This window comes from Capra hircus, chromosome 13, assembly GCF_001704415.2.
Source record: "Capra hircus breed San Clemente chromosome 13, ASM170441v1, whole genome shotgun sequence".
Lineage (NCBI taxonomy): Eukaryota > Metazoa > Chordata > Mammalia > Artiodactyla > Bovidae > Capra > Capra hircus.
In genome coordinates, this window is record NC_030820.1 from 46,081,329 (window position 1) to 46,099,056 (window position 17,728).

The following is a 17,728-nucleotide window of genomic DNA, read 5'->3' on the forward strand; positions in this document are numbered from 1 at the left end:
GGGGTCGCACAGAGTGAGACACGACTAAAGCGACTTAGCAGCATGTCTCATTTACATAACTACTGTAAATGAGATTGTTTTTTAAATTTTAATTCCAAATACCCATTGCTACTATATATTAATATGGTTTGACTTTGTCTGTTGTGATCTTGAGAAAGTCAGTTATTGGTTCTAGGAGTTGATTTTGTAGATTCTTTGGGATTTTACTTGTAGGTTTTGGTTTGACTGATTTTTCTTTTCCTGTTTTCAGTTTCTTTCATTTCTGCTCTTATTTTTTCCACTCACTTTGGGTTTATTTTGCCTTTTCTGTTTTTCTTAAGGTAGAGGTTTAGATTGTTGACTTGAGACCTTTCCTCTTTCCAGATGGGCACCTGTGGCATTAAAGGTACATGTCTATATCACTGTGTTGGCAATGTTCTACAAAGTCTGGTTTTCATTTTTGTTGAGCTGAATATATTTTTTGCTTTCCTTTGAGGAGTTATGGCAGTTTTAGGTGTTCTCCAAATCTCATTTTAACTAGTGATCAAGATTAAAGTTCACCCAGTCTTATTTCCTGTATTGGCTCTGTAACATTTTCACATTCCATGCTCCGACCAGAGAATGACAGTAGCTGAGCTTATCAGGGAGTTGGTTGATGTGTGGCATGTGATGATGTGAAAGGTATTACCAAGTGGGAATTTGAATTTAAGTGCCAAGGACTGGAAGCATGCTGGGCATGTAAGGGACAGAAGAGTTACTGCAGAGGTGTGAACACAGCTGTGCATCCTTGGCACTGTGCTTGCACACTGAGTTAGGTCGTTGCTGTTTCACCTGTGCGTTTCTGCCCTGACTCGTGGCTAGTCTGAATTGCTTTCTCTCCAAGCTGGTTTGCCACATTAGCACATTTTCACATTATCTTTGCTGTTGATTCAGACTTTGATTACTCATCATTTTCTTATTTTAAATGAAAGATTTTTTCCTTATTCTTGGACTGTATGGTTCACATATTAGAATATGCATGTTATTTTATAAAGATTACCTCTAAATACACATGTACTTGAATATCCAGCAGATGGTTGATTGCAACTCTAGGGCTCGGATCATTGTTTATAGTGCCTCCTCCAATGACACATCAGTGGGTAGAGGATTGTATACATTATGCTTCCTTATTTTAGAAATGTTTAGAAAACATTTCTGTAAGTTAGAAGTTTTATACTGTCATGGTTATTATTATTTAGGTAGTGGATTCATCAAAACTTTATCATACACATTATGTGCCAAGGTTGTCCAGATGTGTTACTCTCGATAGTTCAGGGTGATTTTGATCTTGAAAGTGATTCTGTGCACAAGAAGCCTCAGAGCTTTTGTTGGAGTGTTTCCTGCAGCTCATTAGTCTTACAAAAAGAAGTAACCATTATACAAACTAGCTCAAAATAACTAGCTTACTACATGTCTTATGTATAGAAATATTTAAAGATATATTTATATATTCACATTCATATAATTTGAAGATAAAATAATATAAAAATCCTAGATATTCTGCATCTTGCAAAACTAAGGGAAATAATATTCATTCATTTTAATGTTTCTAATAAAATCTTTGTCTCCATTTTATTCCGGTTACTTGTCCAGATGGGGCAGTTTGTTTAAGACAGTTCCTGGACTCATTAATTTAGGCAGCCCTTTATATATACCTTTAAGCATGTTTTAAAAGTGAGAATATAACTGTTATTTAGTCTTTCTTTCAGCAGTGTTTAGGGACTGTATCTGTTTCTGTCACATGGTAGGATCTCGATGAATGAGTAAATGAATGCAAAAATGAAAGTCAGGGTGACTTCCATCGCATTTGGGAATTTTGAGGTAAAGCTTAGGAATGAGTATGAAGCTAATTCAATAAAGGCCAAGTGAAAGTTGTATTTTATAGTCATTTCAGAGCTCATTCAGCATTGGGCAGTAGTAGTGTGCTCTTCAGATCCTGGATTTCCAGAAGATCAGAGTGCAATGTTTTATCCTCTTTGGTAGAAGAAGCAGAGGGCTGTGGTGGCTCCTCATTTCAAAGAGGAAAGCCAGACCTACATCGCCTTGCCTTTTGACATGCTGTCCAGCATCTTGGGCTTCCTGAAGCTGCCTGGGCCCCTGCTGGTGGAATAGACACCACAGGCCGCAGAGGATAGAATCGTGCATCCCTGTGTCGTGTGTCGTATGTCGTATGTCCCTGGGGCCCAGGACATATTGAAATGTGCTGTATCAGAGGGTCAGGATGATGAAAATCACAGAATGCTGGTGAAAGAGATCAGAGAGTTAAATACCTTGTTCATGGATCAGATGATGCAGTGTGTAAAGATGTAGTTCTCCCTAAACTGATACATGAATTTAAGAGAACTCCTATCAAAGCAGTTTGCTTAGCAAAGTTTGTGGTAGCTACCATAGACATTTCCTAGAATTTATGTGGAGAGGGAAAGGCCCTCAAACAGCCCAAACAACTTTGGCAAAGAAGAGTAAAGTAGGAGAATCATTCCTTTCAGTGCTAAGTCTTCCTGAGTAGCCACAGTTGTCAACAGTGTGTGTTAGACCCACAGTGCAGTGGAATGGGATGGGGGACTCAGACCTATACAAAATGCCCAATTTTTGACCAAAAAGCAAAACGAATTCAGTGGTGGTGAAGGGATAATCTTTCCCATAAATCACATTGGAGCAATTGGACATCCATAGACCAATAATAATAATGATAATCTAGACCTGAATCCCACACCTTGTACAAAAATTGACTTAAGTCTCATAGATCTCAGTGTAAAATGTAAAACAACAAAATGTCTAGCAAAAAAGAAATCTTCAAGTCTGATGGTGAAGCAAAGCATTCTTAGATTGAAACTAAAAGCACAATCCCTAAAATGAAGAGTGGGTAAATTGGATTCATCAAGATGAAAACTTCTGCTCTGTGGAAGACTCTGCAAGAGAAAGAGAAGAGGCCCCTGTGTTTGTTGACGTGCACGCCTCCTCCCGACTTTTGACACTTGTCAGAGTGTCTGACACTTGACAAGTGTGAGAGTTAAGTGATAGCATCTGGGCATTACTGGCTAGAGTTATGATTTCAACATAGTGCATTTTTAAAATACATATTATTTTCTCTGGTCATACATTTACTAAATGTTTTGAGAAACTTTTTGGTTATTGACATAAACATGAAAATCTGAGCAATGTTAATATGTAGTTCTTGAGAATTTTTTCCATTATACTGAGTATTTGGATAAGTCCTGGTGATTTTATAATCCTAGAGATTATATTCAAGCCTGGTAGGTAGGCTACAGTCCATGGGTCACAGAGTCAGACATGACTTAGTGACTGAACAACAGCCTTATTTAAACGATGTTATATGAAACTCCAATTTCTAAATTTTACATGGAAAATACAACATAAACCTGAGAAAGATGAATGATAACTCCAGCAGTACATATATTATAGTAACAGAGGAAAACATAATGAACTGTGAAGTGATACCATATTGTGAGACATGGGCCCAGGTTCTGGAAGGACATGAAGGCCCGGCTGATGGGTTTACCCTCAATCCTGAGAGCCGTGAACAGCCTCTTCCATGCTGCAAGGATGAGGTTATGCAGTCTCACCACCCTCTTAAGTGGGAAGTCAGTCTGGCTGCGGGTGCAGAGGACTGAGATCCGGAGCTGTGAGCGGCTGTGTAGGCGATGCAGGGAGAGCTGATAGCATCTGGGATTTGGTGATGGTGGCAGGGGTGAAAGAGAAGTGCATGGATGCCAAAGAGGTTGGGCTTAAGAGTTTCCTCAGGGTTTCTGATAGCTCCATTATCTGCTATCTTCCATCTGGCTCCCCTGGAGCCATCACGCTCTTGGCTTGCCCTGCCGCCTGCCTGCTGAGCTTGGAATTCTTCCTGTGCAGCTGGAGCAGGAGCTGCGCCTGAAAGCCTGGTGTATCCCTCACAAGTTTGCCCTTGTGATAGATGCCACACAAGTATGTGCTGGGTCTTTAAACTGTGTTTTCTTCCCTACTCCGTGCTTTCTGAGACATTTCACTTTCTGTGTATTCGATCTTTTCAACTACGGTGGAAGGTAATAGGTGTTATTTACCGATATTTTGTTACTGAGAAAGATGAGACCCAGAGAAATTAGTTGATGTGCAGACCCCCCAGTTTATGTTTAAGGTGAGGAGAGGTCCCTGGTCTGCCTGCTTCTCCTCCCCTGGACAGGTGGGTTCTTGCCAGGACAGCAGAATCTATGCGGAAAAGATGACAGACGCTGCCTTCAGCAGCTAGGCGCGAGGGAGAAGGCTGTCAAGGGTGCTCCCTAAGCCTTATAAAGCCATTGGCTTAGGAGAGAGGCATTCTGAAGGTTCCTGACAGCCATAAAATTCCAAACATGGAAATGATTGCTTTGTTAAATAAAGCATTCGTTCCAGCATTAAATAATAAAATAAACTCCTGACACCAGGAATGGAAACCGTCCCTGTTAGGCTGATCTGTTTCCCTGGTGCTGACCCAGTCGTGTGGTGGCTCACATACTACCCTCCTGGGGGCACTGCTGGCTCTGCAGGTTTCCCCATTCTGAACAGAGGCCCGCAGGGCTCCGCAGATTCCCCTGAGTCTGACTGTGCCAGAATGAAGCCAGGACGGAAGAAGAAAGGAGCTGCAGTGTCGTCTCCCTCCTTGCATTTCCTGGGCCAGTTTTTCCTTCATTTTCCTAATACTCAGGGTTTGCCTGAAAACTCTTGACTACAGTATAAATAGGAAAAAGACTGGGAAGGAGAATGATTTCTGAGTCAGTGAGATTCCACCACATGTTGGGGGCTTCACTTGACTTGCATTTTCAGTTGAGACTTTTGACTTGACTGTAAATCTCTCTTTTCTTTGTTACAGAACACATATGAGAACTTTAATTTCTACTGTTGAAATTCTCAATTTTATGGAACTTCTTTGTCCAGGAATAGTAATATAAATAACTTTTGATAAAGTATTAATAGAAACTGTCTCAAAAAACTACTTTTATTTTCTCTTCACTGAGGTTACAGATGATTTCTGCATTTACTTTTCTGTCCTATATCTTATTTCTGAAATGAAAGAGTTAAATGGGTATCTTGAGTATCAAAACATGGAAAATAGCTCTTTAGGATTTTGTATGGAAAATTCTCAAGCAAGGCATCCTGCAGCCTGTGTCCTTCAACATCAGCAGCTAAATGCTCCTTTGCAAGGAGCAAAATGTTGTAGATGCAGCGTGTGGAAGTGGTCTGCACGTTTCCTTGATACAGTGTTCTTTTAACTTCCAGGTTGAAAGAATACTAATGAACCTGCCATAAACCATGGAAGTCTTTGTAGATTGATAGGTTTTAACAACGTCTTGCTTAGAAATGTGTGGAGCACGGTTCCTCTTGTAGTGTTTCTGCCTTGAGTTTGCAAGTTTCACCCTGAAGAGTGTGTGTTCATTACAGATCGAGAGGGAGGAGCAGAGGGGAGGAATAGCCAACTAATCCTTTAGCTTAAGTGGACGTAAAGTGTAGAGAAACATTTTGTGTTTCCATGGTGACATCATGGCCTTGATTGTAGGTAGGTCAACCTCAGGCAGAAACCAAGGAGCTGCTCTAGGTGGGTTTAGTTGTGTGTAAAGCTGGCCAGCATCAGTCTTTCCTAGAACCTTCTTTAACCCATCTTGCTTCCTTCTCTCAGCCATCTAGGCTTCCAGTTTCTCTCTTCCATCTCTAGCCACCTACCTATCTTACTGTATTTTCCCAAGATCCTCATTGTTTGAACACAAGATCCCCCTATGTCTATAAACTTGTAGTAACTTTGACATAAATAATCTGATGGACCTCTGTCTACCAGATGCTGAAGTAGCCCCAGAGTTAAAAAATAACTGAACTTTGTGTGTGAAAAAGGAAATGCAGTGAGGACGTGTCAGCTCTGATGCCAGGGTCCGGGCACCTGAGGAACCTGCCCTTGTTGCAGACGCTAGATCCATTGTGTGACAGTGAGCCAGGGCGGTATCTCACACACTTGAATGATGGAGTAATCTCGATTTCCCTGCCTTTCTCGATGTGGCCACTAAACAGTTAAGTAATCACCAGCCATTTGCCCTGATTTTGAATGCAGTGTCTATCCAGTCACCATTTGAAGTCCCTCTGTATGTTGGTGTCTTCAGCTCATTTGTGACTAACTCCATCAACACATAGTCCTGGTCTGTAGAACAGTGGGGTCACACTTGGTTCTTTAGGACACTGACGCATGAAGGTGTCACAGCGTGGCTTGGAAGGTAAGCCACTTGTATGTGTTACCAAAAAAAAAAAAAAAAAAAAATCACACACACAAAAACACTGTGAGCAGCCATCCGAAGCCTCGTGAGACTTGTGCAGAATTCCGTGTGGCCTGGGGTATTAGTGAGACAGGGCAGGGATGGGGGCATGGAAACAGGCAGTGGGGTGCGAGGGTTCCTAGTCAGGTGGAGAACTGGGCAGGACATCAGGTAGTGAGAATGCTGACCAGTGGTCACATAGGGAGGCTTGAGTGAAAACTCCAGGTGTGGTTTCTATGGGAAAAGTTTTGGAGTTAGACAAAGGTTCTTTTCTTTTTCGATTTGAGGCCCTGGGCGAGAAACAAATAGAGTTTGCACCTTGACTGCTTACCTGTAAAATCAGTGGTTATAAGGATTAAAAGAGATTACTTAGGACATGTAGGAGGGGGCTCAGTAGTTTATACTTCTGGCTTTGCAGGCTGCACAGTGTGTGTTGTGGTGCTTACCAGGGAGCATGACTGTGTGCCGGTAAAATTTTATTTCCAAAAACAACTCACAGGCTGGATTTGTAGTTAGCCAACCTGTGATTTAGACAAAATTCATGGCGTGTGGAAGTCATTCAGTAAATAGTGTTTCCCTTTCCCTCTGCTTGGTTTGGAGAGATGATGGCACCCTGGGATTCCCAAGTCGTGTCTGCAGGTTCTCTGAGCTGACTGCTTCATGCCAGCACGTAGTAGTGGAGCTAAAATAGAACACCTGTGTGGAAGTCCTGACTCCACCTCCCACCTAGCTTTCTGAGTCTGTGGGATTAGGAACCTGTGTGGAGGCCTCTGTGAGGCCAACCTTAACATCTCCCCTTTAAAGAAGAGCTGTGGCTTCATGCCGAAAAGTGCCTGTTTTGCTTTGGGCCAAGATCTTTAGCAGCTGGAGCTTTCCAGAGTGAGGGTAAAGAGTCAGTGTCCTCTAAGGTGACTTCTAAGGTTGGCTTCAAGGGAGGGGACCTCTGCCCCTCACCTCCCTCCCACCCACCATGTACTTAAACGTTCATCTGGGGAATTTTTAGAACTTGAGCTGAACTTTGAATCTTTCTCCTAGCTTGTTTAAGTGGCTGAGGATCAAGTATGTGTCTGCCTTTACTAGTGGGATTTTTCTCTTTCCTACAGATCCTTTTTGTGTAGCCTTTTTTCTTCCACCAAGAGAAGATCCTTTAACTTTTTTTTTAGGGTAGGTTCAGTATTGATGAACTCTTTTGAGTTTTTGCTTCTCTGAGAAGTTGTTGTTTTTTTTAAAATATTTTATTCGATTCTGAATGATAATCTTGCTGGGTAGAATATTGTAGGTTGCAAGAGTTTTTACCTTTCAGCACTTGATATGTATCATACTACTCCCTTCTGGCCTGCAGAGTTTCTGCTGAAAAATCAGCTGATAGCCTTATGGGGGGTTCCCTTGAATGTGACTCCTTGTTTTCCTCTTGCTGCTTTTGGAATCCTCTTTATCTGTAACTTTTGCCCTTTTGATTATGACATGTCTTGGTGTGGGTCTCTGAGTTCATCTCATTTGGGATGGAACCCTTCATGCTTTGTCTTCCTGTATATATTTCCTTTTTCAGTTTTGGGAAGTTTCCAACCATAATTTCATCAGATACATATTTTACCCTCTTCTCTGTCTCTTCTTCTGGAACCTCTATAATATGGTGGTTAATATGCTTGATGTTGTCCCAGAGGCCATTTAAACTGTTCTCATTTTTAAATTTGCCTTTCTTTTTACTATTCTTATAATGTGTGATTTCCATTGTTCTGTCTTCCAGATCATTACATGTTCCTCTGTATCACCTAATCTGCTTTTCTTTCCTTCTATTGTGTTTTTCATTTCACTTACTGTATTCTTCAGTTCTGACTGATTCTTTAAAAAAAAAAAATTTTTTTTTTTCTAGTTCCTTGTTAAAATTCTCACTGTGTTCATGTGTTTCTTTCCCAAGTTTAGTTAGGATTCTTATTGCTAATGCTTTGAATTCTTTATCTGTTAAACTGTTTATTTTTGCTTCATTACTTGTGAGTACAAGTCCTGTCTTCCCAGGGTGTGCTGGCAGCTCTGGCCTTGGTAGCAGGAGGGGCTGGAGGTGGAAGGGTGAGGCCTGGAGCCTCGTGTGAGCTGGCCTTCCCCCCTGCTCCCCTCTGCTTGGTGGCATCACCACCCTGTGGAGTGGGCAGGGTCCCAGGTTCCTGGAGCAGAAGCCCTGAGGGTTAAGTCTGAGCCCACTCTGTTCCCTTTAAGTGTATGTTTCCCCCATCCCGGCACCGGGCCCCTCACCCAGCAATGCTGAATCAAGAGGTGCCTGTGTGGGCTCTCAGCAGCGTTGAGGGGTTCAGGCCCAGACAGAGGTTGGGCTGACTTACCACCTGTGTAAGCACCAGCAGTGGGACCACTACCCTGCTCAGTCACTGCTTCGGGTCTGCGCCGCTCTGAGTCTCACAGCCAGACCCTCTCCCCATTGAGAAGCAGGCGGGACTGGGCTCAGGCTGTGAAAAATGGGCAGTGGCTAGAGCAGCCTTCATGGCTAGACCAGCCATGCTTGGGGTCAAGCCAGCTGTGCTGCTCACCATGGAGCCCAGGCTTCCCACAGCCCTCCTGCTAGTCCGCAGGCCCTCCAGCCAGCCAGGGTGCTCGTCTTGCTGTCAGACCCCAGGACCAGCACACCGATCTGTGGCTGAACTGTCTGCTCCTCAGGGCAGAGCTCCGTCCCTGTGACCTTCCCGTTCCACGCAGCTGTTCCCTGGTATACAGGTCCTGACCTGATCACTTCTTTTGCCTTCCTACCCTGTTCCATGTGGATTGATCTTACAGCCTCAGTTCTACTGCAGTCTTTCTGCCAGTCTCTGGTTAGTTTTCAGTGAGAATTGCTCCACGTGGAGATATGTTTTAGAATTTTCATGGTGGGAGGTGAGCTCTACATCTTCCTACTCTGCTGTCTTGATCTCCTCCTCACAACTGAGCTGAACTTTGGGTGAAGAACAAGCCAGAAGGGGCTAGTTCACCAGACTAGGACTCGATGGCAGGACTGTGCAGAGCACCTGTGAGATTGACTGGGAAGGGAAGGACTGAGGGAAACACCAGGTAAAGAATAGGTACCTGCCATGCTCAGGTGACCTTCTGGCAGGCTGGTATGTGATTTTCCCACCAACAAACCCTAACGCAAGTGCTCCGTCCCCTGCCACGTGCTTAACATTTTCCTCTGGGCATTCCCTCTGCGGGAGGGAGCAAGCTGGTTCTGAATTTATAAAATGCTGAGCAGCAGCACAGTTAGCACAGAAACTAGCATTCTTATAGGTTTATTGTCTTCAAAGAATGGTCAGTTTGTTTTAGCATCAAAAATGCTCAATAGTCAATGGGGGATATTTCTTCCTATATCTGTATTGTTTACAGCTCTGTATACATAGACTAGTCATGAGTTCTGTGGGCTGGAGTGGACTGCTGGGAACAGTGGTGGCCCAGGCGGTTCTTGGCCCAGGGTGCCTCTGGATTGATTGGACGTAGCAAGCCTCACCACCAGGAAAAGCAGGCTTAGCAACTTGTGTGTGACTCACAACAACTTTTCATTTGTTTGCTGTATTTTTGTTAAAACTTTAATATTTAGCTGATTTAGGAATGATGGTTTGGTCAGAATATTAGGGGAAAAATGAAGAGTTTCAGAAAAATTCAGTGGCACAAATCAGCATTTGGGGTATGTCCGAGATTGCAATTGGGAAAGGCTGTTGCACGTCATAAAGGTTATCTATCCCAGGTACTTGGCAACCTAGCAATGAACGATCCTTGAATCTCTGGCTTTAGCAATTTAATTCCTGTTTTAATTGTAAACATCTTTTTCATATATTTTGGATTCCATAGGTTGTATGTCCTCCTTGTTTTTATCTACCTTTTTTTGGCTTTAGACACTTGTTTTCAGAACTGCCCCAGTGTATAGTCCTTGGAACTGACATGTCTGATAAGTAAAAAAAAAAAATCTCCTTAACGAAGGAAGATGCTCATTATTGGTGGTTTTGGCCAGCTCTCACTGGGGTAGACACCTGCAGAATCCGTTGTTGATTAAGTTAGTGAGCGCTGTGTAGATCAGGGAGGTTTCCTGCCCTGCAGATGTGAATAAGATTGCAATACTCTTAATTCTGGACTCCATCAGAGCCAAAACCTTGTGAGAAGGGGCTGGAGACCAGTGTGTGCATGCGCTGTAAAGGGTTTTATGTAACTTAAATGAATGTTTGCAAGCAGAAGAAAAGTCAAGGTGAATGATGTAAAGTGCTTTCTTCTTAAATTATAAGGAAACAGAAGACACCTACATGCGTGACTGTGTCTTTTTAGTTGAGTGCTCAGCTCTACCAGTGAAAGCATTCTGAACTTCCCTTTCCTTCTCTTACAGGTGACATCACACAGAAAGGATATGAAAAGAAGAGATCAAAATTGATTGGAGCCTACCTGCCCCAGCCTCCGAGTATGTAAACCTTGCTGAGTAGCACAAGGTGTCCAGTTTTAAGAGTTAACTGCAACTCCTGAGAGAACAGCTGAGCACCAGTCCTCCCCCAGTCCCCAGACTGCATGCGGATCAGGCCCTTGAGGTGGCACCAACCCCACACAACTCCTTGTGTGACTGCAGCATATTTTGTGAATTCAGAAGACACATAGGAATTTTCTGTGAAGGTGCCAGATAATTGTAATAGGTATTCATCCACAGAGGAAAATAATATGTTTGATTACTTTAAAATATTCTAATCATAAAAAAATATAAGAACGTTTATGGTTTAAACATGAATTTTGGCTTAGTTAAAATTATTGATAATGGTTTAAGTTACTCAACAGTTTTTGTTAACTTCATTGGTGTGGGTTGGGGGAGGCAAATTGAGAAAATGATGTAACATCCTGCCTGGGATTTTGAAATCATAAAGGTTGGTTAGTTGTTTTTTGAAACATGATTGTCTGCATTATGAATTCTCAACCAAGTACAAGTTCTGTTTAATTCTGTGGTTTTCACACATGCAAGTACATAGGATTCTACACTTGAGCTGGTTCTGTACATTTCAGGGAAAGGAGGGAGACCCTGGGCTGCAGGTGTTAACACCTCTGTTCTGAGGGCAACCTGGAGAATTTTCTGGGCATCAGGAAGGGCTTAATGCTAACACAAGTCCTCCAGGAGGTAGGATAGCAGCAGAAATGGACTCTGCAGTGTTCACTGTTGGCGCAGATGTAAAGCCATGCTGAGATGTTCTAGCTAGAAGAGCTTCAGCTCCACGTGTGCAGGCCTTTTGGCTCCCTGGGCTGTGACATGGCCTCCAGTGTTGGGGGTGAGGGGGTATGTCCTCATCTGGAGCTCACCTTCTAGGACATTTGTGTTGAGTATGCTGCTTTTTTAGCCTTGTTTGATTTTGTGTGGTTTCTTTCTTTCCTTGGAGCTTAAGAAAGTTAATGTAACGATTGGCTGGCTATGCAGGGCTGCCTTAGCTGGCGACCTGGGTTTTCTTGCTGTCTGGTCTGTAAAAGGAAGGAGCTATGTGCTATCTGAGTGGATGGAAGAGCATTGTGTTGTTTGGCTGACCCCGTGTGTGAGAGCTTTAGAGAACGCACGGGGGCAGACAACTAGGTGTGGTCTCCCTGCTTTCCTTCTCATCCTCCAGCAGAACTGCTGGGATGACTTCCTATCTGCAGGTGGCCCTTTGTGGTTTTGGAGGAAGGCTGGTGGGGAGGCGGTAGGTCCTTGTGTTGCTAGATTTTATTTTCTGTGCCTTACCAAACAAAAGTGAAACAGAAGCAGTTCTGTGTATTCCCAGGAGACGGCTCTGGGAGATGGAGCCTCTACAGTCCCAGGACGAGGCTGACCCGCATTGCTGGGCGCTGAGGGTGGCCCTGTGTGACGTGGTCCCCTTGGTGTTTTTTGTGCTGTTCTGCATGGGGTCGGCAGCTCTGCTCGGCGCTGTAACAAATTTAAAAAAAACTAAAGTTTGAATTAATTAGTTTTTTTTCAACTTGTTACAGCAGCGAATGGAGCTGCCGTGGTCCGGTGTAGACTGCAGCACAGTGAAGGAGCCCCGAGAAGAATGCTGCAGGCTGGCAACATCGGGGTGTGTGACATCCGAGACGCCGCGGTCAGAGAGCGGGCGGCCAGCACCGCAGGAAACCGGCCACTGTTTTACTTTCGTTTCGGTGAGCGCACTTAACTGAGAGAGATCCCACGGCAGGGCACGTTTGCAGTGGACTGTCTGCCTGATGCCATTCTAAACAGAAGTGTAGGGCTCAGCCTTGGGGGAACCTAGGAGGTCATGTTTCTCAGCCCCGTCCTCCATTTCAGCTCATTCAACTTACCGAGGCTTCAGAGCTCCTCAGGCACAGAGCTTGTCACAGGCCCTGGGCCCTGATTATCCTGCTGATTCAGGGCCCAGGTCTGAGTGTTTTTTATTAAAATATAATACTCAGTTTTTGCAACCATACTTTCGCAGCTGGAGCACCACTTAAAAAACACTTAGGAAAGAAGAATCCATGACGGATCATACAGTTTTTTCCTAAAATTGTTGATCTTCACTGACCTTTGTCTCATAGTCAGAGACTTGGGTGAGGATGAGCTCTAGTGTACCCTGGCCCTTGAGATCTGTTTCAGGAAGTGAGGTCCATCACTCCATTATATTCCTATCTCCAGAGGGTAGTCACAGAGTTTTGAAATTGAAAAATTGAACCGGTTCATCACAGAGTGATGATTCTATTCAGAGGTCAAAATTATTTAAGTGAACAATATTTTGAATATAAGAAGCTCAGAAATATGAGTTCAGTGCACTTTTTAGTACAATAAGGAATAAGCATAAACTCAAATAAAAGACATTGAGAATCAGATAATAAGCTGTGTGCCACAGTTGATCCCCAGGATCTTAGGCGAGGACACACAGCCTGGTCTCCCCTCTGTGCCTCTGCTGTCCTCTCCAGGCCAGCTTGCTAACAGGCATGAGGCATGTCCTTGTGGGCAAAAGTGGAGCATTGATGGGCAGGTGGCAGACTTGGGCCTTAGCTGCTAGGCCCCGTCACAGTTTCTGTTTGCCTCCCGCTCCTATGGACACATGAGGCTGAGAGCGCTGCTGGGGAATGCTGGTCTGTGGGCCTCCTGCTCTACCATCCCCAGCCGGGAAGGAGAAGGCAGGTTCACCGGGGATGCTGGGGTCAGGAAGCTGGATGCCCAGATAGTTGTGCAGTTCTTATGCTGATTTGTACGCTGAGAAGTTGCCCTGGGTGAACAGTCACTCTCTGTACACAACTGCCTCTGGGGAGCAGTAAGGAGAGTGCGCGGCTCTGCATCAGAGGGTTCTTTCTTGACTAGGTTAGCCTTAGAAATGACACTTTTGGTGTAGGATCTTCATGAGAAACATTTTGTTTTCCTTTTCAGTTACCCTTATCCTGCTTTACACTTTTCTAAAGGGAGTTTGTGTTTTGATGAACTTTACCTTTTTTCCTTTTTTTATGTTATTTTTATTTATCAGAGAAAAAGACTTCTCTAGAAAGTACTCTAAAGACATTTCAAAGATCTTTGGGATCTGTGGGATATTTCAAAGGTCCCAAATTTGGGGAATTTGTTTGGGACACATGATTGTGGATTAGGATGGCTTACGCAGCTTTGAGCAAGAGATGCACCCTGGGTCTAAGCTCCTGTGCGTTACCCCATCCCAGGGAAGAGTGCTGGGGAAGCAGGTTTTCCCTGGTTTTCTTCCCAGAAGTGAGTGACCGGGGAACCCAGTCAAAGGTATATTGACTTCAGGGAGCATGGTGTTGAGTGCTCACCTAAAACTAGATGAGGGAAAGGGTCCAGAGCTGGAAAGAAAAAACAATTACATGTTTAATCAAGTAATGGGTCAGAATATATTAAAAGTCATCATCAAAGAGAAAATATTGTTCAGGAGAAATTATTTGGTACTAATGCTCTTGGAGTTTTTCAGCTATGTATTCTTTTGTTAGTCTCTGAACCTGCTAAAATTTGTAAAATTAGAAGACAGAATCCACTCTCTACAACTCTGTTCAGGGATATCTAATAACATGGTGTCAGCGTCTATAAGTGAGCCTTCACTGCTTTCATGGCAAGGTCATGGTGACATGAAGTAGTACAATCCCATCATTACCGTGAAGAGTGAAATCTTCCTTAACCAGATGTAGTCCCTCTGTTGTCATGATGTGTGTATTGGCTGGGTATTACTTTCTCCATGATTGGCATCCAGTGTTTCTGAGCAGCGGGTGACTTAATGTGAATCCAGTCTTCTCCAGGCCCAGCTTGCCTTTCCTCCAGCAGCAGGTAGCTTGTGCTCTGTTAGAGGGACCTACTGTGACTGCATTGTTGTGAAAACCTTGGTGAGTTTGGCTGCAGGGATCAGAGGGCAGGTCTGTTTCCCTCTTGGTCTCTGAGATTCTGCCTTGGGGTCCACGTGGACAGCCTCCTCAGAGAGGAACCCCTCTAGGTTAGGGTGAGGGTGAGTTTATCGTCCGTCCTTGCTCCACTGGAGAAGGATGGCCCCACTGGGAGTGCAGACTTGTCTGCATCAGAAGGGCTTCACACACAGCTGCCTGGCCTCCCTCCAGCTCCCCAGCCTGCATCCCATGTCACACTGTCAGCACATGCTGTGTCCTCTGCCTGTACCTGCGCACCTCTTAAAGCTCAGTGTGAGTCACTTCAACAAGGACTCCTTCCCTGCTCCCTGGGGTTAGGACAGGCCATTGTGTTTCGTATGCTACAGGAAGTGCAGCTTCCCGGCACTGTGTGCCTGATTGGTTCTGCTGCTTCGTGTTCACAACTGCGCTGCCCCGGTGTCAGATCTGTTTTCACACCTGCTGCGCTGCTCTGGTACCTGGTGCACCATTGGTCTGTTTTTATCCTGCTGGAGAGTCCTGTCCCCCGAGTGCAGCCTTACCTCCCTGGGCACAGCAGTGAACTGCCCCTCTGACCTGCTTTGTGGGACCCAGGGCTGATCCTGGGGGCCTTCCTGGGCCATGCCACCTGTTCATGATGGATGAGATGTAGCGTGCAAGGTTAAATAACAGGAGAAATATGAATAGTTAAATCGGGATGGTGTGTGACTTAGCATGAATTCTTTCCAGACTGAGTTGCTCCAGGAAAGGAACTTTCATCACTAGAGGTAATGACTTGTATCCTAGGTAAGCTGTGGTCATGATCTTGATACACAACTTGGTGCCCTAAGTTGTCTAAAGCATATTCTTATTTTATCACACACAGCTGCTGACTGGACGGATGGATGGATGGTTTTCTTGTTCTTTTTGATGCCTTTGAACCAGTCAGGGTCCTCCCCCAGACACCAGTAGTTACTGAGGAACAACCGATCCTCCATGGAAGGGAGGGCAGGGGACAGTTGAGAGTGGAGTTATCCCCTGGACCAGGCTCATACGGATTTTTTATGGACAGTCTATAAGGAAAATGAAACTTGAAGCCACGGTCTTGAAGACATACTCTTGTTGCCTCCAAAGTTGCCTCACTGCTGAGTGAAGCCAAGTGCTAGGATGTGGGGATGAGGCACAAGCTCAGCACAGTGAGTAGGGGCTCTCATGAACCCTTATGGGTCCAGGTCGTCTACACTCTTCCAGTCATGAAAGTGAAAGTCACTTAGTTGTGTCCAGCTCTCTGTGACCCCATGTACTATACAGTCCATGGAATTCTCCAGGCCAGAATACTGGAGTGGGTAGCCTTTCCCTTCTCCAGGGGATCTTCCCAACCCAGGGATCGAACCCAGGTTGCCCACATTGCAAGAGAATTCTCTACCAGCTGAGCCACAAGAGAAGCCCAAGAATACTGCAGTGGGTAGCTTATCCCTTCTCCAGTGGATCTTCCTGACCCAGGAATTGAACTGGGGTCTCCTGCATTGCAGGTGGATTCTTTACCAACTGAGCTATCAGGGAAGCACCTTTCAGGCATGAGTCCCTGTGCAAATTAAACATGAGTAGGAAAATGGTTAGCAAATTTATACTGATTTATGGCAGGGCTTTATGCTGGTGGAGGGTAAAGTAGACTCAATGGTGACAACAATGTAAAAATTAGGCCCGATGGTTGGGGAGATGTTTCCGTGGTGATGGTGAAGCTTCTGTCTGTTTTGTGCTGTTCTGACTTGAGTCAGTATGAAATGAAAGGAGTAAATTTCTTGCCTGTACTACAGTTGTGCTGTTTATTTTCTGGCAAAGTCCTTGATTGCACTTGTTTTAGAAATAAATTCCAGTATTCTTGGGCTTCGCTGGTGGCTCAGCTGGTAAAGTATCCGCCTGCAATGTGGGAGACCTGGGTTCAATCCCTGGGTTGGGAAGATCCCCTGGAGAAGGGAAAGGCTATCTACTCCAGTATTCTGGCCTGGAGAATTCCATGGACTATATGTACAGTCCATGGGATCGTGAGTCAGACACAACTGAGCAACTTTCACTTCACTCTGTTGTGGGAAGCAAAGTATAATTATGTGCTAGAAGAGAATGGGAGGATTCAAAACTTGCCAGTGTACAAATATGGAAAGATCCTTGGCAATTTTACCAACTATCTAGTGCATATTTTCACTTAAGTGAGAGCCCTTGGCGTGCCCAGTGAGGTCGCAGGACACTCAGATCCATGAACGCTGTAGGTGGGGAGTGGAGAGCCTTGAGTCACTATGAGGGTCCTGGGAGTAACAGTCACTCTTTATTACCATGTCTGCACCCCAACACGTGTGGGAACCGAGGTTCAGAGGTTCAGTGATTTGTCTGCAGTTGAAATAAGACCAGAATTTGGAGCAAGATCTTTGTTTTGTTTTACATGTCCTTCATGAAAAACTGTTGTAAACTGAGGTGTTATTTTAGTGTTTTTCTCTTACTATCTGAATTTAGAAATACTGACTTTTTCTAGAACATTTAATATTTTGAGCAACTATATGGTGTCTATAGTGCAGGTTTTCTGGCCTGTAGTGCACCGTTAGGGATGAATGGACCAGCCCCTGTACGCCTTATTCTTAGGTTATTCTTAGGATTACTGTGATTTCTAGTGTCTGGTTTTCCATAGTGTTAATAAAAGGACTGCATTTGTTTAACAGTCTGGAATTGGTGGATTGTTTAGGTGCCAGAACTGTGCTGTTAGGGTTTTCTTTGAGGAGCCTTTTTAAATTAAGTATAGTTGTTTTACATTATTAAGTTAGTTTCAGGGAACCTTTCTTAAACGTATGTTGAAAGTAACTGACATTCTAATTTTTTAAAAAAGCTTATTTCTCTGCTTTCTAACCCTTGAGCTCAAACAAAGTTTTCAGCTCTGCAGAGGAAAAAGCATGTGAGGAGTGATAAGCTGGTCAAGAACTTGGGAACAGCAACTGTTTCTCTGTGACAGGAACCTGGAGGCAGGAGTGGGAGGTGGATCATGAGGAGCATGAGGTGGAGAGAGGCTGGCAGTCAGGGCAGGAGCCTGGGCCTCGGCTCTGGGGTCCACAGGGTGCAGAGGCATGAACCAGGCACAGCCAGGTTGGATTGAA

At 44.4% G+C, this 17,728-nt stretch overlaps 1 protein-coding gene across 5 annotated transcripts in view; it reads left to right on the forward strand.

Moving 5' to 3' along the window:
* The window catches only part of DIP2C (disco interacting protein 2 homolog C), a 306,573-nt gene that overhangs the window by 151,824 nt on the left and 137,021 nt on the right, over nucleotides 1-17,728 (forward strand). For 3 of the 5 annotated variants that reach the window (XM_018057349.1, XM_018057350.1, XM_018057351.1), the window contains exons 2-3: nucleotides 10,642-10,713; nucleotides 12,249-12,416. In XM_018057349.1, coding sequence (XP_017912838.1) covers nucleotides 10,642-10,713; nucleotides 12,249-12,416 — 240 coding nt within the window. The remainder of the gene's footprint in view (nucleotides 1-10,641; nucleotides 10,714-12,248; nucleotides 12,417-17,728) is intronic. The other 2 variants (XM_018057352.1, XM_018057353.1) reach the window with 1 other exon arrangement.